This window comes from Cantharellus anzutake, assembly GCF_015039405.1.
Source record: "Cantharellus anzutake strain C23 chromosome Unknown EI90scaffold_85, whole genome shotgun sequence".
NCBI classification, from domain to species: Eukaryota; Fungi; Basidiomycota; class Agaricomycetes; order Cantharellales; family Hydnaceae; genus Cantharellus; species Cantharellus anzutake.
Genome location: NW_024067035.1, coordinates 261,701 through 288,062, shown reverse-complemented (window position 1 = coordinate 288,062; position 26,362 = coordinate 261,701). Strand labels below are relative to the sequence as shown.

Genomic DNA, 26,362 nt, shown 5'->3' with positions numbered 1-26,362 from the left:
CTTTTGCCTCGGTGGTCTCACTCAAGAACATGTCCAGCAATCAGTCCAGCGTACGGATTTGTTCCGGATGTCTGCGGAACAAACATAGTTTGGCTTGTCGCCAGTCTTCCCCTAGCAACAAAGGTATATATCAAGTTCCCTTTCCACTAGCTTGCCGACAACTCCGGGCCTAGCAATCTTTTGAGGAGGACCTGACTAAGAGCAAACAAATGCCGAGCGTTTACAAATTTGGCGCGACGGCTATGAATTCCACCCCGAAGCCCTCCGGTGGATCCGACCTCTCGGCTCGTTGAGTTGCAGCATCTAAAGTATGACGATGTTGAGATTCCTGGCCACCACCTTGAGGTAAGCCTTGAGATTGTCTTTTTCCTTACTCTAACACTTCCCTCCTATCATTAGCATAAAGATTCGTACCCGGACTTCATCACGATAGCGCGATTTTCCCCAACAGTTCATCTTTGCTGTGGAAACTCTTTTTGCTTTCGGCAAATCACCTTCATTGGCCACGACCACGACGGCTTCAAACGGCCGCTCTTTCGGTTTGTGAGCCATGCCTTGAGTTCTGATGGATATTCGGATGAAGGAAAGTCGGAGAAGGATTCTAACATTCCACATGATTGCACTGCCCATGACGCCCTCGCTAAGACCGCTCGAGGATGATCCCTCCTATGTCACGCTGCGGGACGTTTAAGACCAGCACTGCCAAACAGTCGGTATGTCGCGAGAGGAGTCCATCACAACCTCGAGCCGTCCACAACTATTCCTGTCAATCAGGATGAATATGCGCGGAAGTCAATGAGCGACGGAGGTTTGACGGTGACGCAGTAGTTCTGGAAGGAGCAATGGGTGTCGATTGGCACTTATAACACTCGGTACGGATTGGAGAATCAGAGCTCGTTCAGTTATCAGCGGACGAAAGCCGTGTCCGCAATGCGGAATTGTGTACTGGCAATAGGCACCGCGGCACCAGTGCATCGCGATGAGGGAAATGATGTAGCCTAAGGGGTCCCTGACACATGGAAACAAGTTGGTGCACGCTCAACCCAGAAGGGGAGTCCTATTCCGATATGAATGACAATGACTTGAAGCGGACTTCTGGATACTTTCGAATCGCTCTGTCGCACCACTAAAAGCACACTTGTCAACGACAGACCCTTGAAAATAGGGCCCGTGCACGGTCACCATCACCTATGATCGAATATCCATTACGGAAAGTACAATTTTTATGATAGCTTGAGGTGATTCATCACACAGATGATGATTATGTAAATAGAAGTGATTAAATTGCTTTCTATCATTTCAATCAACTTGGGGAGTTTGCTGATGTTTGGGTGGATTTAGGTTTGCTTTCAACTCATCGGGCAATTCGAAAGCTCACCTCGAACTTACACATGTTAAGTACCGGTATTTCACTTGAAGTTATTACAACCTCACATTCCTAACGCTGACATCCTATTCCCAAGTAATAAGCGATTATTTGGATGGGCCTAAGGCACGATGATTTTTCCGCTTTGAATTTCACGGATGATTTAAGAGGGCTGACACTTGGAGCTACCTAATTACCCAGAGAAATCCCCTCTCAGATCGCCACGTTCAAATGACGAGTACCCACGCACTCATCCGCACACCACCAGGCCGGGAATGGACGCAAAGGCATGCCTGCCGTCTGTAAACACCCTGCGCGCATTGAGGCGGGCTCTTCAGAGCCCGGTCCTGAACCTCCCATTCGGCTGAATGGGTCGCTCTAAGTAGCCTCTGACGTGCAATTAGGCACATGCCCTGTATGCGCCATTCGCAGGGCCCGATAATTCCAGGCAGCGAACTGACGTACTCGTCCCCCTCCGAGATCTCGCAACCCCCCCACCGGTACTTCGAGGAACATTTCATGTGGTGCCAACCGTTTCAGTTACTTAGCAGAGACGCCCTCAGGCGGGCCTGTGAACGTCACATCAAAATATGAGTCAGAGCTGCTCTTATCGACGATTATTTGCCTTTACCCTCATGACGCGATCTCAGCCCTAATTTTTCATCGCGTTCATTGCTTCAACCCTCATAACTGCTATCTTAACACGCTTATAACGATCTTTCGTTCACACCGTCGCTTCCTCTCCTGATTCGACACGTCTACCCACCGTCCGACGGTCTTCTTGGTTTGCCCTTCCGATTCCCTATCCTAATCCATATTCGATGAACCGCCAAGCTAATGACACTACTATCAGATAGTCTGTCCTCACCAATCCCTTTGTATTACAGTTCGATCGCCCAACCTTCGCGCATCATCAGTCACAAAATCTGCTTCGTGGATTCGTTCACCCACATAACGACAGCTGCCTAACTTCCTGTCCCTCTTCCTCATGCCAACATGTCCAGTCGATCGTCCTCCATCTTCACTTACTATGTCAACCCCTTTTTGGACAACAACTTTTTATTCGGGTTGCCGGCCCATTGACAATTCTGCCACTTAGTTTTGTGTGTGTTTTTTTTTTGACCGCGCTGTTGCGTCCGTTGTAAGCGCGGAAAAAATGGAAATGTATTAAAAGTCGGAAGAAACAATGATTCGGAAATGAAGTAATCAGAACAAGGGATTGAAACTTTGAAGCTGCAACATGTTGGTATTGTACTGGCACAGCAAACAAACGCTGTCGGAATGAAACACTCAACCGCAATTCCAGCTGGAATTGCCCTCACAGCCGCTGTGGGAAGAAAGGGAGAATTCCGGTGTCGGAAGCAAATCATCACCAACTGCGCACTTTTTACTCACCAACTGCTTTCCACCACACAACCCAGGCAGCTCAACAAACTTGGTAGGGATGATATGCTCCTTTTACTTGTGCTGGCAATTTTTAGCTTACTCTTACACCCTTACAGCCTTTGCCACTTTCACTCCCATCAAGTTTAACATTAGCTCTTTTCAGCAATGCCTGCACTCAACAAGTCCACTTCCAGGGTCATTAAGGGAGATAAAATGTAAGGTTCATTGCATCACCAGGTGGCATCTGATTTTGAATTGCCCTTCAGCAAATGTGGACAGTGTGACCAGGACTTTCTTGATGATAATGCAAGAAGGTCTCATGTGCGAATTGTGCACCAAGCCAAGCTTACTATCGGTGACATTCAACTAACTCGCCAGGAGGATGGCAGTTTCCACTGCCCTACGCCTGGATGCCACTATTTTGACCATGACCCTGCCAATTTTCGTCGTCACAAGCATGTAAAAGGAGGGAATGAGTCCAACCTCATCCCCACCAGGCCTCTGCAAGGAGAGCCCTCTTCTAACCCTCATGCTGTGGCCATTTCCAGTACCCCTACTGCAACTTTAGCTCCCTCTATTCCTGAGGTTAGGCCACAACCTGAGGATTCTGAGGATCAAGATGACAATGAGGATCCTGACTATCTACCATCTTCCCCACATCAAGAGGAAATTCACTTTCCTCCACAACAGCTTATGTTCATCGAGGAACTCTGTCCCCTGCAGATTGGGATTGATCCCACACATCGTCTCATTGTGTGTGAAGGATGTCAATGTGGTGTACCACGCCAGTCTCTGGAGAACCACATCACCCAGTCTCATGGTGGTAGATCCCAAGTCCCTACCAACTTGGACACAATTCTTAATAAATGTCAAGTCCCACAAGATGTTATGCCACCCACATCAAAAGCAATCCCAGTTGCATCACTTCCCATCAGGCCTGGCTTCATGTGTGGTGTCCCAGGGTGTGGCTATGCTTCTATCTCCCATGAAACCATCCATCGACATATTCGACGAGTGCACAAAGGTTTTTTGGCCCAGGAGAACACCCTACAAGCCCAAGTGCAGCTTATCTTCTCAGCTAGGCCAGTGTATCAAGTCTGGGCAGTGGATTCAAATTATTCCATGCTGGCCCCAGGTTATGAGCATAGGTCAGCATTGGACATGATCAAGGCTCATGATGAGTCTGGATGGGATGATGGAACAATCCGAGCACCTTGTGATTCTGTCCATGTTAATGGCTTCTTGAGGGAGTATGGATGGCTCAGGATTATAAAGGGGAAAAACTATAAGGAGTTGTGTGGAATGGTGGAGACTCCCAGCCAAAGGAACTCAGCACTTCTTCCACTTAAGGACAAGCTCACAGCCTACATTAATGGGATAAGGGAGGTGGTGGAGGAAATGGCCCCATTACTTTTAAGATGGATCAATACACCTGAGGGGCAAGTCTACATTGCCTTTCTGTGTCATCTAATCTAACAGTCCCCCAATATAGTGATATAAATCATAGGCCATTTGCATACCCCCAGAATGAAACAACTATGCAAAGGAATCAAGCCTTTGTGTTGAAGCTAGTCTGTTTTGTTCTTCGCTATCTTTCCCTTAACACACCTCCCATTCTAGTCACATTCACCCCCCATCAAAGGCTGTGTGCATCCAAAATCCAGTATGCTCTTGACAATCCTGAGTCATGCTCAGATAATGTGTGGGATGATCTCATCCATTCTCTGCTTGTATCCCTCTTCTTCCCTCAAGATGATGGTGATACTCACAATGCCACAAAGGATCCCATCCGAATGGGTTTGATCCTGATAAACCTTAACCCCAATGGGGGAGGGTTCCATTCCTGTGGTGATATTGCTTCCAAAATGTCTGGGTTGGTACGCATGATGCGCCTGGTGGCTGTGAAGGAGATCAGGAGGAAGGCTAATGAGGATACAAATACAGACTTTGAGTGTGTCCCTTCTCAATTCTTCTGCTACCCCATCTGATATCTCCACATTAGAGTGTGTAAGGAATTTTGTCATCAATGGCTCCAGGAAGGTGAACCAACCCCCTTTGACACCATCCAAGCCATGAACAAATACTGCAGTAGTGTGGCACTTAATGAGAGGCACCCACCTTCAACTACCTGGGACCCTGATCACAAGGGAATCAGAGTGAAGGGCCTGTATGTATCTCTGGCTGACATTCCAAAAGCATACTGTCAAGTCATGGAGAAGGCCAAGTCACTCTTCAGTTACCTCACAAGTGGCATTGATACAAATCTCCATTTCCCTTTTTCTGCAATTGTTGATGACTTGGAGAATAAGATCCCTTCCTATTCTTTCCTCTCTACCCCAATCCTTCAGTCCTACCGCTTTCACTCCATTGCCCACCTACTCCAGAATCCCCAGTATGTTGTGAGGATAGTTGAGGGGCAAGTAGAGTGGAATAAGGTGATGGTGAAACAATGGATGGAAAAGGCACAAAAGCTCAATGAGTGCATTCTCTTCCTACTCCACCTGGGATGTGGACAACCTGCTAGAGGCACAGAGATTCTCAGCTTGTTGTTTCGTAACATGCAGAACACACACAGAGGCCTCTTTGCCATGTCAGGTGGACTTGCCACTATCCTCAATTATAATAAGGTATAGAATGCTTGTTTCTCTGTGTTTCACCCACCTTCTCAATCAATTGTTCATAGACAAACTCAGCCTCTGGAAAGGAAAAGCTTATCCCCCGCTTCCCTCACTCTGCATTGAGTGATTTGCTTCTCAAATACCTCCTATTCATCAGGCAAACAGAAGAAGTATTGGGAACATATCTTTGGGGAGCTGATGCATCCAGGGTTCTCCACTACAACCTCTTCTATCAGCGCAATGGAAAAGCTGCAACTACCCCTGACCTAAGTAGGGTGATGGGTGAATATACCCTTGAATATTTGAAGGTGAATCTTAATGTGTCCACCTATCGCCACCTCGCTGCTGCCATTGGGAGGCATCTTATGGTGGGAATTATTGATCCAGAAGAGGACATTACAACTGGGATGGATGCTATGGCTGGAAGGACAACAACGACTTCTGAGGCCATCTATGGACTTGAGCCTGGAGAGGTGGGGAGAATTAATGATAGGATCATTTCATTGTTCCAGGCAATGGCTCGTCTATGGCATGCAAAAGTACTGGGGCTCAGACTGGAAGGAAAGGTAGCCACCCTTCACCAGATTCTGAATCCAGCCACCACAACAGGGGAATTGAGTGGCAGTCCCCCAGCCAATTCTTCACACCTTGGTTCCAGTGATCTTGACACCCTCATCACTCTCCTCACAAATGCATTTGATGACTCTGTGGCAAATAAGATTGTCCCTTCCCTCATCCAGGCCCTTAAAGACATGTTAGCAGACAAGGTCTTTAGGCAGGAGATTCTAGGCAGTCAGCAGCAGCAACAGCAACAACATGAGGATGAGGATGACATGCAGGACCTGTACTTTCCAAATCCTGACCCTGTGGATTCAACTCCAGACCATCAGGTGAGACAGTTTCTGCATTGATTCAAGCATTATATTCACTATAATTCTAGGAACAAACACTCTTGAATCCTTCCACCAATCATCCTGACCCCACCCCCCCTAACCCTACCTCCCTTCATGATTCCATTTCAGCCCATGATACCCCACCCACTGAGATTCTTGCCAACACCCTTAGCAATGATTATGACAGTGACTCGCTGTCCAGACTGCAACACATGCTAAGGGACAGGAATGCCACCTTCACCTCTCCAGCCCAGTATCATGTATACAAGAAGCTATTGGAGCGGCAGACCCATTTGGTTAGTATCTCTGGCACTGGCTCTGGAAAAACTCTTCCCTTCCAACTTGCAATCTTAAGTTGGCCACCAGAAACCAGAGCAGTGATGGTGCTCCCTTACCAGGTCCTTCACAATGATATGAAAAGGAGGTTCAATGGGATTGGCATTTCTTGTGGCAAATGGCACTCAGGTAATCATAATCCCACAGAGAGGGTAATCACACTGTCGATTGAGTCATTCTCCTCACAAGCTTGTATTGGGTGGCTCAATGATCTGGCCAACTCTGGGAAGCTTGGTGCCATCATGTATGATGAGGCTCATGGGTTGGTGGAAGATTCCACATTCAGGGATGCTTATGACTGTAGCATCACCAAGCTTATGCAGCTTCAGAACTGTCCCATCTTATTCTGCTCTGCCACCCTACCTCCTCAATACATGCATGCCTTCTGGAATGTACTCAAGGCAGAGTTTAGGCCCCAAGACACTGTGCAGGTCATTAGGTCTCCCACCCAACGTCACAACATTTGCTATCAAGTTCTGGATTGCAAAGTGGGTCATCCACCACCCAGGACAGCTTACAAATTTGATGAGTGGCAGGAGAAGTGGGTTACTGTGACCATCAAATTTATCAGGGTAATTGCTAGCTTTTTGAATGTTGGTAAGGGTGAGAGGGGAGTAGTGTTCTTTGGGAGTGATGAGGATTGCAGGCTGTGGGCAGGTCACCTGCAGTGCCCCTACATTATTGGAGATGTGGATGTAGAGCAGAGGGTGGAGGGTTTTAGAAAGTGGAGGGAAGGACAAACAGCTCTCATCTGTCTTAACAAGGCAGGATTTTATGGGTTTGACTATCCTTCAATTCGCTTTGCTATCATGGTAGGGGCACCATGGTCCATGACAGAATTCATGCAGAGTTCTGGAAGGATAGGCAGGGATGGCGAATTTTCTTCATGCATCACACTCCTCCCCTCAGCAGCAAAGAAGCCATTTCCCCAAGCTGAGGAGTCATTTAGTGGAAAGAAGGCCATTGGACTCATGTTGCATGCATCAGGAGAGTGTCTCAGGTACTTCCAATCACATCACATGGATGGAAATCCAGTCACTTGCTCAGACTTGCAGAGGACCATGGAGAGGAGGGTTGCACCATGTTCTGCTTGCTTCCCCAAGCTCCATCTGAATGAGGATGAGGATGAGGATGGGGACTTGGAATTCTGGGCAGAGCCTTGGGGTAAGTTTGCATATCCTTCATATGGCTATCTCACTTAAAACTTGCAGATTTCGATGAGGAGGAACGTACAGAAGGACGCTCCTCTGCTCCACACTCTCCTATCCCTAATTTCAATTCAGTCAATCCAGTTTCCCCACCACTCACACATGTTTCACTCCAGCACACATCAACATCCATGGATATCAACTCTAAACTGCAGCAGAAGAGAGCACTTGAGATCAAGAAAATACCTCAAAAATTGGAGAAAATCCTTCCTCAGTTGAAGGATCTCTGTCTGTGCTGCCTTGTAAAGGGGACAAGGGATGGAAGCCATCACACACATCAGTGTAAACACTGGGTGAAACACAAACGGGGTGGGACTGAGGCATTTGCTTTTAAAAAGGCACATTTTTGTAACCAGGGTGATACTGGATACTGCTACACATGTCTTCTGAACCCAGATGCACCCCTACATGGTGTCAAGGTTCCTGGTCAGCCATGTTTATATGCAGGGATTGTTTTTGAGATTGTTTGGCTCACTGTTAGTGACACAGAGATGATGACCAGCATAGCAGATTATTTGAAGGACAGCAGGCTTAAGGAGGAGAAGTATTATGCCCCATGGCTGAAGAAGGGGTATGATGGAATGGACAAGAAGTGGAGAAATTGTGCTACTCAGCTAGTCCTATGGTTCCATGATACATATCTCAAATAATGTAGTATTTACATGACATAGGTGTACACTCCAAAAATACTGGACTTACTCCCAATCATTAATGTACAGTTCCACAGTCTTCCATATTTATTATACAGACCCTATGTTTTCATCAGAATATCTTGGCCCTGAGCAAGTGCCTGAGATGTAATGTTATAGGAACAGAGTCTCCCACAACCATGTTGACCAAAGATCCACTATAGCTGTCACAGATCCACCAGGAAGGCTGTCCATACACTTCCCAGTCAAGTTGTTGTGTGGAGCTTGAGCTTCTGGGTCATCTGTGTCAGAGACATACTGGAGGTGGAGCAGAGTTCCAGGGGTGTTGAAGGGACTCGGCTTCAGCAACTTGGAACAGAGCACTGCACCTGTTATGTTACTCATGTCCCTGGTGATGAAGGAACTGAGGCTACCAGGAGAGGGGGCCTGAAGGCCACCCCCTTACTACTTATGTAATGATGAAGGCATTAGCAAGGTTCAATCGCTCATCATGCAATTCTACTGGGTTTTTTACCAAAGCACCTTGTGCACATCTGTTGCTCAAGACTAATGGGACTGTAAGGAATGGATGGTAGAGCAGTGGTTACTTGTTTATTTCATATCCATCCACTTCCATCACCTCTGGCCATCCTGGACTGCCCCTGCTCCTTCATCTCCAACCTTGGAGCCACTGAATCCTGCAATCTCCTCCAACTTCCCCAATGGTCACCACCCACCCATTTCAATATATTACCTACACCAACCTAAGTATGGAACCCTGAAGGACTCCAGACAGCTCTGATGTCTGCAAGCACACCCCCACCTCCACTGGGTCATTTAGTTGCCTACCCTGCAAGTCCACCTTCAGACCGATCCCTCCATTCCACTTCTGGGTTATAACCCATTAACCCTGTAACCCAAGTCATCAGTAGTACTCAGTCAGCTAACCCTTGACCCTGTTAGGTCAGCTCCATCCAGCCCCTGCCATTTATGGGCCCACCATCTAGACTCCCTCTGTATCTATAAATACATAACTTGTAGTTACCATACACCTTAGTGAACAAATCAACTAGAGTTAATCCCCCTCTTCTAGAAGTCCCCTCAGTCCATAAATTAGGGCACCAATGTGATACTGGGCACAGTGCTCCTGGTAGAGTCACTGAGGCTGTAGCCCTCTGAACAAAGAGAGGTTTTCATTTGTCCTGAATCCAGTCTCTGACACAGACTGTACCTTCAACATTTACACGTGACACCACCTCGAAAAGAGAGGGCTAACATCTAGAGATCAAAACTGTCATATCCCAGATCTTCCGCCTCCTTCCATCCTATCACTACACGACTCCTATGACCTCCACCAGTCCTCCCAATCTCTCCGCTGCCTCTGGTCAACACCAATGACCCTAGGTGTCAAAAACCCTGAACAAGGGTAAAGTGCATGAGTCTGAATGCAGGTGGGGTTCAACTAGGGGATCTGAGAGTTCCGGTAGTGGACCAAAGCTTCTCCAGGAAGCCCAGGTCTGCTGGGTGGTACAAGAGGCTCTAAGAAGGACATGGCCTCAGCGACTTGGAGGGAGCGCTGTGCCTCCATTACGTCTCAGTTAGTCCTTTTATTTCATGTGTCTGAGGTATCTTGTAGGAAGGGGTTGGGATTCACTCATAAAGGGACTTTTAGTTGAGATTAGAACTGAGGTACAAAGGGTTCTAATCTACAGGTATATATAGAGGGAGGAAGAGAAGGACTTTAGTCAAAGTCTGTTAGATCGGGTGGATTCAGACGACTCCGGAATGGAATCAGAGACTTAGCATGGAAGTGTCAGGGCACACCCACCTGACCTGGGTCCACCCGGACCCACCCGGCCACACCACACCTGCTCCCCACTGTCCATCCCTCTCCCTCCTCCTTCCTCCCTCTCTTCCCCTTTCTTTTCCCTCTTCCTTCTCCTTTCTTTATTTCATTCTTCTCATCTTCCTCTCCCTGTTTATTTCCTTCTATCTACATGGACCATCTTCCTTTGTATCGATGTACTATTGACCCGTCCGGCCCACACACCCTGGATGGCTTCCCGCTGTGCCCAGCATGCGTGCATGCAGCGGATGCTCTCGGGATCCCCCACGGGGACACCTGGATGCCTGTGGCTGTCTCCGAGGATGACATGGCACTTGTCATGTGACTCAAGCCGCATGTACATAAATGTACTTGAAGTGGGAATCAAAGAAGTAACCTTCTTCTCACATTCTCCACTTCAGTCTGAGTGGCCAGGGACCATCGTCCTGGATCGGGCCCGCCAGTATGCATGCCCGCTCCACACCCCGTGACGGCCTCAGTGCCAGGCATTACCCCTGGGCCCTCTCTACCCTGGACACATCCCTGACAGGAAGGACCTTGGCCTCAGCGACTCATGTGGAGTGCTGTGCCATTGCTGGTTGTCCTAGGGGTCCCTAATTTCGGATCTAGCAAAGGAAAGTCTCTTGGGGGGAAATCAAGTCGATTTCGGACTGAGGTTACAAGTTACTATGTACATTGTATATAAGGAGGGGTCCAGAATCAAAAGGAGCAAGGGTACTCTGAAAGGAGACAAAGGGAGCTGGAAAGAGGAACAACACCGAGGGTCAAGGGTTTGACTCAATGGTGTTTCCCAAAGGAGGAGTGAAGGGCCAAGGCCCAAGGAGGAAGGAAGGAGGATGGGAGTGGGGAATGGCCAGCTGACTGAATAGAAAGGAAGCAGCAGCCCAAATAGGAATGAGGGAGAATAGTGGAACTGAATGGAGCAATGCAATAGTTGCAAGGTCTGATGTAAGTCCAGAAAGTCCGAACTTGGAAGTTAAACTCTGGAAGATTGGCAAACATAATTAAATGGAATGAGCTAACCAATACAATGGGTATAAGCGGAGGTGGGGTCAAACTCCGAGGTCGGAGCTAAGACTGAAGGTTCCAGAGACAGAGACACAAACAGGATTCTGGAGTGGAGGTCCAGAGTCAGGAGCATAGGCATTGCATACTTGTCTGGAAGGTTTCGAGGTTGGGGTCAGGCCCAGAATGTTCCAGAGTCGGACCGAAGGTGGTGTTGGAGCTGGAGGTGGGATAACCTCTTGGGAGTCGGCAAGGAGAAGGAGACGGAAGGGAAGTAGGGCTCCAGAGTCAGTTTCGGAGTTCTGGGAGCCTGGAGTGGAGGTTGGGATTGTATGGATATGACAAAGTCTGAGTGATACTGACAAACACCAAAAGGTGCCAAATGATACCGAATGGTACTGAATGGTCCTGAACGATATCCTTAATGGGTAACCAAGGTGTCAGGTTGAGGGCGGAGTAGGAGGCCAGAGGATGAATGGGAACAAGAAATGGTGGAAAGAAGACAACAGTCGTACTACAAATGGATGGTGACTAATTTATGAGGACGTGAGCAGGATCACCAGAGGATGTGGGTAGCTCTGAAGCCGGAGTTACATATCCAAAGGATGTTGGGTGACTCCACTAAATGAAATGAGAGGAGGAATGGTTTAGAGGTATGTTACAAGATGTCGGAGATCCGTCGGGAGATTGGAGCAGATCCAGAGTCTCTGAATGTTCTGACTTGGGGCCAATGTCAGGGTTCAGCACCCTGCCTTAGGGTGCCCCGGACTCCCCACCTACTTTACCCCCTTTTATTCTTTGACTGTTGCCTTGTTGTTGCCTTTGTGTGTTGTGTACATGCGCACACACGGGATAGCGTGGGAACTTTCTGAGCAAGCAGCTTGCCCAGAATGTTCCCACGGGTCACAGCCACAGTTCTGGGCGAGCAACTCACCCAGAACGTTCCCACGCTTACTGGGCACTGCCACCTGGATGTTCCCTCCGGGTCACACTACACAACTCTAGGAGCTGTATAGTTGTGGGCATGTGACCCATTCCTTTATATAGCAACCATGCGGGGAGATGAGACCTTTACCCTTCTTCTCATCTCATGCCCCACATAGTGTGAGGACAGGTTAGATGGGGGTTGAGGTCAGGGAGCCTCCAAGTCCGAGGCTGGGCCCTGACAGCCAAGCTTCCAGGATGGGAGTGGCCAAGGTCAAGTGTGCCAGGATCCAGGCTGGAGCTGAGACAGTTGGGAAGGAAGGTGACATTGGGAAGTGGGGGGATATGGTGTAGGGGATGGTGAGGTTGTTAGGAAGGTGTACTGAGGTGGGAGAGTGTGGGGTCAGGATTCTGGGATATGACACTAGGACTACCTCCTCCTCCAACTCTCTCCCACTTTGCTACCCATCTATGTCTGCATCACCACCATACCTCCACCTCCTCGGACACCTTGTTCAAAGGAGTTGGGCTTGCTTGTTGTTGATAAATCTCAACTTGCCTATCCACCCTCCTTCCTGCTTCCAGTCTCCACACCTCCGGTACCTCCTCACCTCCAGTACCTCCTTACTTCCTATCTTACCTCCAGTCTTGATATTATTGTTTTATCATTTGATATTTTCTATAACCCCAATCTTCTGGACTACAACTTCCGGGTTCCGGACCTTTCCAGACGTCTTTTTCTGTAGTTCCCTGCTTGTTCATAGATGCTTCCAGACCTTACCATTCAGTTGGCTTTTAATTCTCTCACTCCACAAACCTCAGACGTAATTCGTGCTTTTTGCCTATTCTTATTTGTCTTGTGGATTCTTCTCTATTTACTTCTGCTTCCCCTTGGTAACCTTTGTTTACCTTCAGATCCAATTGTTTCTACTATATGTACCCACGTACCCTTCTAGTAAATAATCCCCCCAGTTATAATATAAACAGTCTTCAGCCCTCCAAAACCTCCTCCAGGATGTCTATCGCATTCCGCTTGTCTGCTGCTCCAAAGAACTGAGTAACATGCGCTCCTAGAGATGCCTTGGTATAGCACCCAAAATGAATTGCATGACGAACGATTGACCCTTGCTGATGTCTCCTTCGTTAAGTAGTGAGGGGGGGGGGCTTCCGCCCCCCTTCTGCTGGCGGCCTTGGTTCCTCCATTGCCAGCTCCCCTGGCAAATTGGGGACAACAAGAACGTTGAAAGAGGGCTCGTGGCTCTCTATGCCGACTAAGCTCATGGGGCCAAACTCTCCCTAAACTCCTACTTCTTGACTAGACTTTGCTATGCTCTCGATCCTTAAACTCCATGTGGGTTCTCTGGGATTCCACAAGGTCTGGGCTCAGTGTCCACTACTCACTTGTTGTGAGCTAGATCACTGCCCTTATTCCTACTGTTGGAATTCCACACACTCACACCCTCTCTAGCGCATCCTAGCACCTTAGAGAAATTGGGGGAGGGGAGAACTTCTTTTCCAAAATCCGGTATGTACAGAATATAAGGAACAATTATTTTTAGAATAATTGATGGGAAATATTGGTACCATATGGCACCTGCATACCTTATTAGGCGAAATAATAAAAAAAGGGTAACAGTAACAATAAAAGAATATCAATCAATATCTGAAATGATGGCAAAATATGAAAATATAAGGAAATAAGCGATTTCTCAGCGGATTTACGGAATTAAGGGCCGAAATTGGAAATGAAGCCAGAGATAAATCTCACACAGCCGATAAGCATTTTTACCAATTTATTAGATGCCGTGGGAACGAGTGAGGCAGGAATTCTGGGTTGCTGCTTGAGATTCCCACGCCTGCACATGCCTGTGCCTAACTTGCCCAACATGGAACTCCATCAAATCTCCACCATGTGGGATGTTCTTGGTACCGTCAGAATCGTACGAATTAGCACTATTTTTAGATATCAATTCCATACTGAGTCGTTGCATGAATGAAAGGTGGTTTTCTAATCGTGGAAGCGGGTGTCCGAGCCAGCGCTGCGTGGGGCGATTATCCCATCTACAACATACCACGCACAGCGCTCCATTCCAAGTCACTGAAGCCGAGTCCCTTCAACACCCTGTCACCCTTGGAGCTCCGCCCCACCTCTGGTCTGTCTCCGACCCACTGTTGGGTGACCTGGAACATCAAGCTCCACCTGACAGCGTCACCTGGATAGCGATCAGACCTATCCTAAAGAACAACCACCATTCTGACAAAAACACACCACAACCCACCATAAAAAACCCTATCCTCACCCACTCACCTGATCTCCTATCAATGGACGATCACAAAAAGCCTGACCCCGGTGGGATGGATGGCACCAAAAAGACTACTAGCTCAAACAACACATGACATGCCATCAACCAATGAGCATTATACGACACACAATCAGGCACTCCTCACCAGCACCACCAGTTTAACTCATGTGGCAACAGTACAAACTTGCAGTCCGAACCAGATCAACAAGATCCCTGGGACACCACAGTGAAAAAGACCCATGTGACCAAAACTAGATTCGACAATAGGTACACCAGCCCCCTCCCTAGCCTGACCACCTCAAGCAGCCATCTGGTGGTCGAAAGTATCCAGACTGGCAGACCAACAACCCCGGACTCGGACTCACCAGCAGACCGATGGGAAGTCGACACACCCCCACTGGCTGAACATCATCACCTCACACCCACACCCCAGTTGCAACTTGGGACAGAGGACGATGTCATGAGGTATGCCAATGAAAGCCCTGTAGCAGAGAAAGGAGACCAGACACATAGGACTGTCTACAACATGTTTGAGGCAATGCACGACCTAACTGACAGATTTAATGGCATTAGACTCGCAGGCTTGTGGGAGAACTTCCTGGATGAGTACACGCTATGGTATAGTAAGCTACCAAGGCTGGCAACCCTGGATACCTTCCCCACCCCTTCACATGACAGTGAACTGGAAGAACAACTGAAAACAGTCGAATCTAACATAAGCCACCTGACTGAAGCTAATGCATATTTGGCAGATAGACTACTAACTACAGAGACACCCACCATGGCTGCCCAGCCACCCTCCCCCATAACTGTGACACATGCGACCTGAACACGATGGTGGCACCAATGGAAAACCCACCCCCAACCAAAACCAACTGGGTCAAGACATCCTGGGTGAGCGTAGTGGCAAGCCCACCTCCAGCTGTGCCAGCACACACAGCATGACCCGGACCCCACATGACAACCACGGACATGCAGGCACCCACCACAAACCCTCACATCCTTATCATATGCATCAATCCACCAATCCCACCAGACCAATGACCAAATGGCCTAGCGACCTGCAAGAAAATCAACAACATGCTTGACACAAAGAACCTTCCACACTACCTGAGAGTCATGGCAGTCGGATACTCCCTAGCAGGCAACATCAAAATTACAACAGCCCCCACTTGCTGTGCCACGGACTTGGAAAAATATGGCAAAGATAAACAAGATCCCCATGCATTGCGACAACATCCTGATTCCAATCAGCATGATCCACAAAGAGATGATGACCTACATCCCCCAATACAGGGAGCTAAAACAATGGGGCCTGCTCAAATGGCTTGGGTTGGATGAAATCATATACGCTAAGAATTTCACTTCAATCATACTAGACCTAGCTAACAAGAAAGACAGAGACGCTATCTTAGCGCTGTAGGAGAAATAATATTCAAAGAATAAAACAATGATCTATCAGAATAGTCAACAATCAGGTGACAAGTTCAGATGTTTAACAGATCTCATGATCTTTATGAGACTGGACAGACATTAGAAGATCATTATAAATTATCTACACCCATGTAGCATGAGATTTAATCTACTACAAGCATGCCTAGAACCTGGCATAGGTGTAATATTCAAAGAATATATCCCTACAACAAGAAAGCACATAGACAGCAGAATAAGAAGGAACATTGGAAAAGAAATGTGAATATCACGGGAACCAGTCAACTTTTGACTGTAATCTTTTTACCATATGAAAGAACTGTTTCTAAACTTTATCCACGGTTTTGTTTCATTCTAAAAGCTTCAAAACTGACGGAGATATCGCTCAAACGGCGAAACACCTTATAATTCATATATATTTATTTGCTAATTCTTTCAAAAAGTAATGTGACTCAAGGAAAACATATTGGCGCCCAGAAGTCTGGCGGACCAAACAACATATGACAGAGTATTTCCCGGCGCGGGCGGACAGTTTTTGATCGCATCAGAAGAGGAGGAGATGCTAAAAAACTGGATCATGTATATTTTCCCATGATTCATCAAAACCTTTTGACTTTAAGCTCAAATAAATCGGAACAAAGGAATGATTGATAATCTGGATCTCGGATCATAAGCATAAAGTGATTCAGAAGTCCGTGGATTAGTTAATTTATTGGGAAAGCTCTAGAACATTAGTAATGATGCGGCTTCACAAAAAGGGGTGAATTAGAGAACAGTCTAGAAAGTTCCATTATAGCCGAGTCATTTCTAAAGATAACCGTTCGTAATTAAGGCGGTGTAGAGCATAGCTTTAGCGCTACAAGACCCTGCTAAGATCGGCCCAAAAGACAAAGAACTGAATTACTTATTGCTGAGTCATGTCCTACATCCATTATTAAGCTTACACAGCCCAAGCCCCTATATCATTCTAGAACTATCTATAATACAAATGTAGCACATGTAACTAGTGCGAGGCATGGGAGTAGAGAGGCCTCTGAAAAGCATAAAAGGCCGCCGCTTCTGCCCCCTCTCAAACCTCAGGTAGAAATATAAGTTTAATTCTCCTCACCGTTTGTTTGCTCCAAAAGATAAAAGCAAATATTAGTTGTTAGCTAATATAGGTGGAGGGACTTCTTAATTGAATAATCTCTCAGCAATACTTGGTTATCACACCACAGGAGAAAAGTGAGCAATCCTGAACCTGCTAGATAACTAGCACGCACTCTAAGCGATAGAAAAAGCAGTTTGGTTACTCCTGTATTGAGTAACATTTATTGTGGAATTATTTTATTAGTAGTTTTCTTTCAATAAATTATCAGGAAAATCATGTCCTACTGAAAAGTGGTATATCTAGGTGTAATATTGACTAGAAATCATAGTAAAGTCAATATAGAAATTCCACCTGTAGATGATCTATATGTCAGGTGAGATCGTTGGGGGGTGTTTATTGTTGTTTAGACAGTGAACAATTATATATTTGGCAACCAAAACATGGTCAGTATGCAAATCAGCACAAACTCTAATATTGTTATTGGACGTAGGAAACTGGTTACATAAGGTGATCCAGCTCCGCTCCTTCAGCACTCCAAGCCAGCTTTTTATTTAACTACAGATGCACCATCACCCTGTATGAGGAATGCATCCAAGTCCACACTTGCAGTAAATGTGGCATGTTCTTGCATTGCATGCAAAACTGCAGACAATCATGATGCTTCGAATGCAGTTTGAAAGACCACACCACAGGGGAACACCCACCTGATGCACAACTACAATGCATCAACTGCAAAGAAGTGCACACGTGTGACCACAAGGAATGCAATGCCAGGAGGAACAGGATGGGCCTCAAACCCATCCAAAAGAACCTCATGCCCACACCTATGCCTGCCACATCAACCCTGCAACCACTGCAACCCAGGCAGAAAAATAAGAGAAAAGGTAAGGAGAAGCACCCAAACCTGACTGAACGAGAGGGTGAAGCCTCAGTTAACATCAGCCTAATGGGTGATGATGTGAGCCGCATCCTAACCCACAACTAGTCATGGGAAGCCCAAAGGGCATCCACAGCGAGACTGGTGAACTCAAATCTAAAGCCCACCCACTATGTCCACCCCTCCATGCCATCAAAATCAGGGGAAGAACAGATGGATATTAAAGAGACGCCCTCCCCCCAATCCCACCTCAATGACCTATAAGCCCAAACTACCAACTGCCCTTACAGTTTGTAGCATAAATGTGAACCGTTCCAATGCAGCCATGCAAGCTGTAATGCAAACAATAGTAAAATGCAGGAACCCAAGAATGGACATCCTGCTGATACAGGAACCGTGGTGGGAAAAGATCAACAGGACGTATGCATCAGTCACCCTAAAGGGATGGCAAACAGTACTGCCCAAACTCCCAATCAACACTGGCAAATGGCCAAGGTGCCTGGCATATATCTGCCAGAGCTCACAAATTGACCTTACACTCAGAAGTGACCTAGCATCGGACCTTGACTACATGATATTAGAGGTCAAGAGATGCGGTACAAACCACCCCCCAACCAGACTAGTTAATATTTACAACCAGAAGTCACTAGCTGCCCTGCAAAGCTGGGAATTCACAATGAACAGGCTAGCCAACTCCAACCTGGATATCAACATCCCCACCATCCTGATGGGAGACTGGAATATGCGACACCCAGACTGGGGTGACCAAATACCCTACCCATGCAACTGCACAACTGAAACACTAGAATGGCTTGAAGGGAATACATTTGCACTATGTAGTGAACCAAATGTCCCAACACACACAGACAGCCAGGGTCACTCATCAGTCATTGACCTCACCTTTGCTAATGCAACAGCAATTGAGGCAGGTGTCCTAACAGGACACCATGTGGACACAGAAATTGGTTGTCTCTCGGACCACCATGCACTAGTTTTCCAAATAGGCCCACCCAGAGAAACGGTAGAGAACCTGTGTGAGGGGAGTGTCATATCCCAGAATCCCGACCCCGCACTCCCCCACCACACCATACCTTCCTAACAACTTCACCATCCCCTACACCATGACTCCCCACTCCCCAAGTCACCTTCCTTCCTAACTGTCTCAGCCCCGGCCTGGTTGCAGTACACCGAACCTTGGCCACTCCCATCCCGGAAGCTTGGTCCCAAGTCGGAACATTCGGAGACTCCGGATTTGCTCCGATATCCTGATGGATCTCCAACATCCTGTGACATACCCCTAAACCATTCCCCCACCCATTTCATTTATTGGAATCACTGTCAGGGGACGCCTGGTTATCCAGCCCCCCTTTACTCTAAGCAATATCAATGAGGTAATTGTTAGCTGAGATTGCATGAGATAATTACGTAGTTAGAACACAGATATAACTCATTGCGCTATATTCGCTATCACGTCACCCCTTACCCGATATTCCCTCATTTCCCGCATCTTCTATCTTCCTATTTGATGTCATGTTTCTATTAGTTACCATCTTCCCAATGTAACTGCGCTCTCGTGAGTTAGCAGAACTCATGTACACAAGGCTACTATGCCAGCTGGGCTAGCCCCCCAGCTTTGATATCGACTAGTTTCCTGGGGATACTCTTACGCTGCAAATAGATGCGCGGACTCTGACAATCACCCAACATCCCTCAAATACATAACTCTGCCTTCAGAGCTACCTGCATCCTTCGGTGACCCCACTCACGTCATCACTTACTAGTCACCTTCCATTTATAGCACGACTGTCTTCTTCTTTCCATTCAGTCGGCTAACCCCCTCTTACCCATTTCTCATTCCCATTCACCCTCCGGCCTCTTACCCCACCCTCCTTGACCCGACACCTCGGTTCCCCATTAAAAGGTTATTGTTCAGGACCTTTCAGTACCTCTCGGTATCATTCGGCATCATTCAGTGTTTTCTATTATCATCCGGACTTTGACTAAAGTCCTTTCCATTCCTCCATATAAATACCTGTAGATTAGAACCTGTAGTTTTCCCTAGTTCTAATCTCAACTAAAATGTTACCCCAAGTCCCTCTGAGTGAATCCCGACCCCTTTCTACAAGATACCTCAGACACAAGAAATACAAGGACTAACTGAGACGTAATGGAGGCACAGCGCTCCCTCCGAGTCACTGAGGCCGCGTCCTTCTTAGAGCCTCTTGTACCATCCAGCAGAACTGGGCTTCCTGGAGAAGCTTCGGTTCACTACCGGAGCTCTTGGATCCCCTCTAGTTGAGCCCCGCCTGCATTTGGACTCACGCATTTTCCCCTATGTTTGGGGTTTTTGACAGGGAGTCTCAACTGGAAGCATGCATCAGAGGAGAAGTTCTCTGAAGCTCTAACAGCAACTGTTGAATCCAACAGAGATGCACACAATGTCCTAGTCTCCACACTACTCAATGGAAACTGCACCTCTGCATCCAATGGGGAACTGGATGAAGCCATGGCAACCATCCACAGCTACTTAGAGAAAGCAGCTGGCATTGCAGTCCCAGTCAGACGCCCCAGCAAAGCAGCAAAACCATGGTGGATGGAGGAGCTCATGACTGCATACCATGAGCTTTGCAAAGCAAAAGAAGCACTCAAAGCATGGAGCTGGGACTTCCACCACCCTGCAACATACCTGACAGACCAAGTCAAGTCACTCCAGAAAGAGGTACTTTCCCACATAAGGAAGACCAAACAGGAGTACTTCTGCAAAAACATGGAAGACACTACCCCCCAGAACATATGGCAACTGAAGAAGTGGACGAAGTGCCACAGAACATATGTATCCCCACCAATATCCTGTGGGGAGAACAGGGCCCCAGCTTTAAGCCATGAGGAGGAATGCCAGACACTATGGGAAAGCCTCCTACCACCCCCACCGGACCTAAGAGATGCACCTCCAATAGATCTGGACTGTCAGAGACCAGATTCGAGACGAGGGGATGTCTCCGTAACGGAGGGCTTCGGCCTCAGCAACTTCTGCCAAGAGCGCTGTGCCTAGTGACACGTCCATGCCCTAACTTACTGACTGGCAATTAGAACCTAGGGGGGGTAACTCTAGTTGATTTTTCTACTGGGGCGTAACCTATGTACAAGTGGGATATATATATGGTTACAGCGGAGACGGTTCCGCAATTGGCGGAGCCGAACGGAGTGGAGCTAACAGGGTTTAAACATTAGCCGACTGAATATTACCGATGAGTCGGTTCACGGGGTTAGCGGAAAGGCAGGCGGTAACCCAGAAACGGAAAGGAGGGATAGGCCTGAAGGTGGGCTCTGCAGGGCAGGCGAGTGTATTGCCCAGCGGAGGCGGGGGTGCACTAGCGGACGTCGGAGCTGTCCGGAAGTCTTCGGGGCTCCGTACTTAGGGAGGCGTAGGTAATAAATTGAAATGAGGGGGTGGTGACCATCGAGGGGCGCCAAGAGGATTGCGGAATACGGGGGCTCCGAGGTTAGTGAGGGAGGAGCGGAGTTGGAACAGAGGGAACGGAGGGACCAGAAGTCGATGGCCAGGGATGGATATGACATGGACCCAAGGAATGAAGAAGACCTGGAGTACCCATGCATAACCAAAAGAGAGGTGCAGGACTCAATCTTCACCGCTGCTCAGCTAAATGCCCCAGGCATATCTGGCCTCACTGGCCATGCATGGCACTGGGCATGGAAAACCTTGGACGAAGAGATATTCCTCCTGCTCAGACTCTGTGCAGACTCAGGTTATCACCTGAAACTATGGAAGACATCCATAGCAGTAGCCTTACAGAAACCCAACAGGGACTACTCACTCCCATGTTCACACTGACTAATCCAGCTACTGGAAGTCTCAGGCAAAGTGCTAGAGAGAATCCAAGCAAGGAGACTAGCATACCTGGCAGCCAAATATGGCCTATTCCCATCAACCCATTATGGGGGTACCCCAGGCCGGTCTGCACAAAATGCCCTCATGACAATAGTCCATGACATCGAAGCCACCTGGAATCACAAAAAAGTAGTCTCAACTCTCACCTTCAACATCACAGGCTTCTTCTTCACATGCCCATCTGATCAACACACTCAGAGCATACCACATACCACTACCAATGGTAAAGTGGGTCCATAGCTTCCTAAAAGACAGAAAAACAGCCATTAGCGTAGATGGGAAAAGAGACCAACTGAGACCCACATCCATGGGTGTCCCACAAGGCTCATGTGTCTCCCACATCCTAGCAGCATACTTCACGTCTCCCATGGACAAAGCTATTAGAGAAAGTGTCAGACAAACAGCCTTGGCAGATGCAGAGCTAAATACCAAATTCAACAATGGTCTAACTGTCAGGGTTGTGCGTGCTCGCGATGAAGGATGCCCCAGAAACCTAATTGATATCAAAGCTGGGGGACATGCCTGTGCCAGCACATGGTCATATATACACGGTAGAGGTGGTAACTAGTCAACTAGCTAATAACTGGTAGTATCGGATCAAGAAAGATAGAAGATCATGTGGCATCATAACCGACAGCCACAGATCGGATCGGATCAGGGATGAAGAAGAAAAGAAGTAGAAGCTCTCCGCTCTCCCCCTAGTACTCGACTTACGATGTCACATCACGATCATGGAGATCGTGAACACTCTGAGGCCCACTTTCCCGTGATGCCGGCACGTTCGCTACGTGAACGCCAAGTCGCCGCCCATCCACCGTCTGTTCCCTCCTTCGTCAGTCATCATGTTCCCCCACCAACGGTACGTTCCCTTTGGGAATGCCAAGTCACCGAAGGCCCTATTAGTCAGTCCTCATTGCACGCTTATGATATCAACCCGCTACCGGTATGTTTGCACTGTGAACGCCAAGTACCTGATGGCAACTATACGAAGTTCTCACCCATCTCACAAGTCACATCCTCACACACGGTACACTCCATTGAGGAGCGCCAAGTACCCGTGGCTGACCCGTCCGTCCTGGCATCTCCGACTACCTACCATCAATCCCTTAATAGCTCACTACATCACCAATCGCAATCGATGGGAATTCGATCGTCCGCTCCCAGGCAAGACTGGGATCACTCATCGATTACATATCCCGTTATGGTACAGACTAGACATGACCCTTGTCATCCCACTATAAGAACGGATCGAGGAATGGGGAATTTTCCCCATCCCCATAACATCCAATGTGATCGTGATGAACGGCTACGATGGCAAAAGGTCTGTATCATAGACAATGTTGTAAGGAAATGAATGGCGTTCACGACCAAGTAGACGCTTATTGTACGCGCAATGGACATCAGGACGAATACGTGGTACGCTGGTGGTAGTTTTGGGATGGGAGATGGTTCAATGCTGGTGACAATCCAGGTGTTGATGATGATGGCATGTTTGCGTGAGTGGGATTATTTTTTTCTTCCTCCAACCTCGTTTTAAGGATGAGGATGTACTAATGAGAACATTTTCCCTTTGGATTAGCGGAGGTTCCTTACGATAACGGTGGATGCCAGTAGGATAATCCTTGCATTGCGATGAGGTGGTATCTGTAAGCCTGTCAAGTTCGCCTGGTCTTGCTTTTGCGTTCACTCAAACTTTCATTCCTAATCTTTCTGTTCATCAACAGTGGTCGTTCGGCCCTCCAGTGAGCTAATGGAGGTGTGATTGGAACCAAGTTTGGTGATTTTGTCAACGGTCAGTGACTCAACTTCTTAATTTGTTGCTTAGTTTGTGATTGCATGTCTCGATCGGACACCTTTGTTGGTATCAATGAATTCATTGCATCCCTGTCATCGACATCCATCAGGCTTTGCATGGGGATGTGCCGGGTGAGTTAATATTTTTGCTGGGCGGTAAGATTTTGGCTGGGGAACCGAGCTAAGACTGGTGAGTTTTGATGGCCTCCTTATTGGTTTCTCCCTCTGGGGAGTGTGGAATGTCGTTTGATTATTTTTTTCTTAGGAGTGGCTGGATATGGGACAGGACACGTGGGTTCCCTCTCCACTTCACGAGGCTGGTTTTCTGATCGATGACTCCTTCCCTCGGATTGGGCTTCAGAAAGGCCATTTTGGTGCGCACCTTTGATTTCCATAGATTCATCAGTCATTTATAAGACACGCTCATTCTCCATCGTTCCCGCAGTGTTTGCTCCATTTTGTTCTTTTTCAATTTCCCTTTCCTTTATTCCCCTACACTTCCGATGCTCCCTGGAGGTCCCGACGCCTCGGTTCAAGGGGATGAGAGCACATCCCTCGAGGTGTTCAAAGGCTCCGGGTGGAAGTGCCATTCCATTTTTCTTTATTTTCTTTTCTCTTTTCCTCTCTGGCCACGACTTGAATGAAGGATGGTGTCCAAGGAGAACATGGGGTGGGTTGGGGGGTGGAACAGGGAGAGAATGGCGACAATATCGGATGCAAAGATGGACGCATGCAGGGAAAGGGGCAGGCCCGATGGGAATTTGGTAACAGTCGCCAAACAGAATATGCGCAAGTAGGCGATCACGAATATGCGACACAAACGGTGGAGGAACTGGAAGGTAGTGGCGGTCTGGAAAGCATGAGAGAAGCAGCACAGTGGGACGATAGTGCAAAGAGCAGGGGGGAAGGCAGAGTAAACGGCATGAGAGTGGTGCGGTATAAGAGAAATTGGTTAGTGAGTTGGGAGGACCCCGGGTTATCTAGAATTGGCAATAATAGAGGACAAGGTCCTCCAACAGACGAAAGAGCAAACGCTAGCTGCTGAACTGAGGCAGCACAAGTGCCGCAGTAAGACTCCACAAGGAGTATGCACGGGTGAGGTGAACTCACTAGGATGCACAGCGCAACAAAAGGTTGAGGGAAACTTCAATGCAGACGGCTTGTCTGAAGCGCACATGTAAGTTTCCGGCCCCGTTGCAACCGAGGACTTACCAGTCCCGATGGAGCAAATGCAAAGGCAGCGCTGAGGGAGTGGGGAGAAGGGAAAATGCACGTTGAAAGACACGTGAAGACATTGAAACACGAGGACCAGTAAAGTCCCATCAGCGCTGCAAAAACGCAGGACCATGCGGCACCATTCAGTGCTAGTTACCGTCATGATTAGTCGTGTGAAATAAGAATATTACTGCGTTTTTGAGGGAATAACTGATGGATGCCACCTGTAGCGGCATTACCCACTACTCTTATCGGTTCTCTTATCTGACAGCCATGGAGGCAAGGTTGAATTTAACATTGTGATTTACAGTGCTGTCCCAAATCCCCCTGCCAAATCCCCCAGTCTTTCTTCTCTTTCAGCAGTGGGCCACCCACATGTGAACATCCGTAGAAGTGGGAATGAACCATTGTCTAAGGATCGAATAGCTAAACTTGTGTCACTGTGTGCTGTGGGCCTGTGGTACATTGGTATCTGCTCTACCAGCATATGCTGTGGTGATCAAATTCGCTTTCACAGCCTTATCCAACGTTTCCCTAATGTTTGTCGCCAATGTTGTCATCACCCATTACATGGTCATTTGCGGTTGCGGAAAATGACTCAGTGCTACTCAGTGCCACAAGGTTTTGAGCTGTAAGACAGATGAACTTATGTGAGCCTCCTGTTCTTTCGCGCAAACTTGTGCTAGTAGGATTTACAGATGGATTAATGCACGGATGTTATGTTCGCTGGGCGCTGATGTTACTCACCCGGCAAGACAACTCCCAAAGTCCTAGCTTGATTTGAAACAACAAGAGTGGCGTTCAGGATGCGGGTTGCAATGCATCAAAATTGAGTGTTAAGTTGCGCAGTGAGCTGTCCATAGCGACTGCATGAGTGAGTCCGTTCAGGGCTGGGCCCTGATTGGTTTAACGCGAGGTGGGTTTGAATGTGCAACAAGATGCTTTTTTCATGAGGATTGTTTAAAGGTTCGCATTCTGGCCAAGATGTGGCCTGTGTTCGAAGGCTATGGTCCTCCCAGATTGGGACCTACACCGACAGGTAGGGTACTAGGCTTTGCTTGTGGACTTAGGTAGACAGTCACCACCCGGGTGCGTAACATCAGGGCCCAGCAAACATAACATCTGTGCATTAATCCGTCTGTAAATCCTACTAGCACAAGTTTGCGTGAAAGAACAGGAGGCTCACATAAGTTCATCTGTCTTACAGCTCAAAACCTTGTGGCACTGAGTAGCACTGAGTCATTTTCCGCAACCGCAAATGACCGTGTAATGGGTGATGACAACATTGGTGACAAACATTAGGGAAACGTTGGATAAGGCTGTGAAAGCGAAAATGGGTAGTGAAGCATGGAGCATGGCATGAAGGGCGAGCTTTTAAAATGAGGATATGGAACTTGGCTTACAAATCAAGATAAGGACCCTGGATAGCAAGGGAATTTGCAATAATAGAGGACCTCTTGCACGGGCATTCAGTTTAAGCATTCAAGACCCGCTACAGAGTAGCGGGAATTTGTCAATTTCCAAGTGAATG

The 26,362-nt window shown here is 47.7% G+C and overlaps 5 protein-coding genes across 5 annotated transcripts; all 5 read left to right on the top strand.

Annotated features, from left to right (window-relative positions):
• Positions 1 to 2,917: 2,917 nt before the first annotated feature.
• EI90DRAFT_3158184 (uncharacterized protein) lies at positions 2,918 to 4,228 on the top strand (the record flags this gene model as incomplete). Its single annotated transcript, XM_039066164.1, has 2 exons — positions 2,918 to 2,967; positions 3,019 to 4,228. The coding sequence occupies 2 exons, from the start codon at positions 2,918 to 2,920 to the stop codon at positions 4,226 to 4,228; spliced, it is 1,260 nt and encodes a 419-aa protein (XP_038910233.1).
• Positions 4,229 to 6,475: 2,247 nt separating this feature from the next.
• EI90DRAFT_2939767 (P-loop containing nucleoside triphosphate hydrolase protein) lies at positions 6,476 to 7,801 on the top strand (the record flags this gene model as incomplete). The annotated part of the gene is made up of 1 exon (XM_039055230.1): positions 6,476 to 7,801. The coding sequence occupies one exon, from the start codon at positions 6,476 to 6,478 to the stop codon at positions 7,799 to 7,801; it is 1,326 nt and encodes a 441-aa protein (XP_038910232.1).
• Positions 7,802 to 14,609: 6,808 nt separating this feature from the next.
• On the top strand, positions 14,610 to 15,343 carry EI90DRAFT_3132214 (uncharacterized protein; the record flags this gene model as incomplete). Its single annotated transcript, XM_039064461.1, has 2 exons — positions 14,610 to 14,740; positions 14,803 to 15,343. 2 exons carry the CDS (start codon positions 14,610 to 14,612, stop codon positions 15,341 to 15,343), a joined length of 672 nt encoding a protein of 223 aa, XP_038910231.1.
• Positions 15,344 to 22,537: 7,194 nt separating this feature from the next.
• EI90DRAFT_3132213 (uncharacterized protein) lies at positions 22,538 to 23,037 on the top strand (the record flags this gene model as incomplete). Its single annotated transcript, XM_039064460.1, has 3 exons — positions 22,538 to 22,681; positions 22,730 to 22,873; positions 22,936 to 23,037. The coding sequence occupies 3 exons, from the start codon at positions 22,538 to 22,540 to the stop codon at positions 23,035 to 23,037; spliced, it is 390 nt and encodes a 129-aa protein (XP_038910230.1).
• Positions 23,038 to 23,215: 178 nt separating this feature from the next.
• EI90DRAFT_3020611 (uncharacterized protein) lies at positions 23,216 to 24,931 on the top strand (the record flags this gene model as incomplete). The annotated part of the gene is made up of 9 exons (XM_039057534.1): positions 23,216 to 23,318; positions 23,547 to 23,578; positions 23,727 to 23,748; positions 23,778 to 23,806; positions 23,882 to 23,907; positions 23,978 to 23,990; positions 24,263 to 24,571; positions 24,636 to 24,793; positions 24,832 to 24,931. The coding sequence occupies 9 exons, from the start codon at positions 23,216 to 23,218 to the stop codon at positions 24,929 to 24,931; spliced, it is 792 nt and encodes a 263-aa protein (XP_038910229.1).
• Positions 24,932 to 26,362: the final 1,431 nt, after the last annotated feature.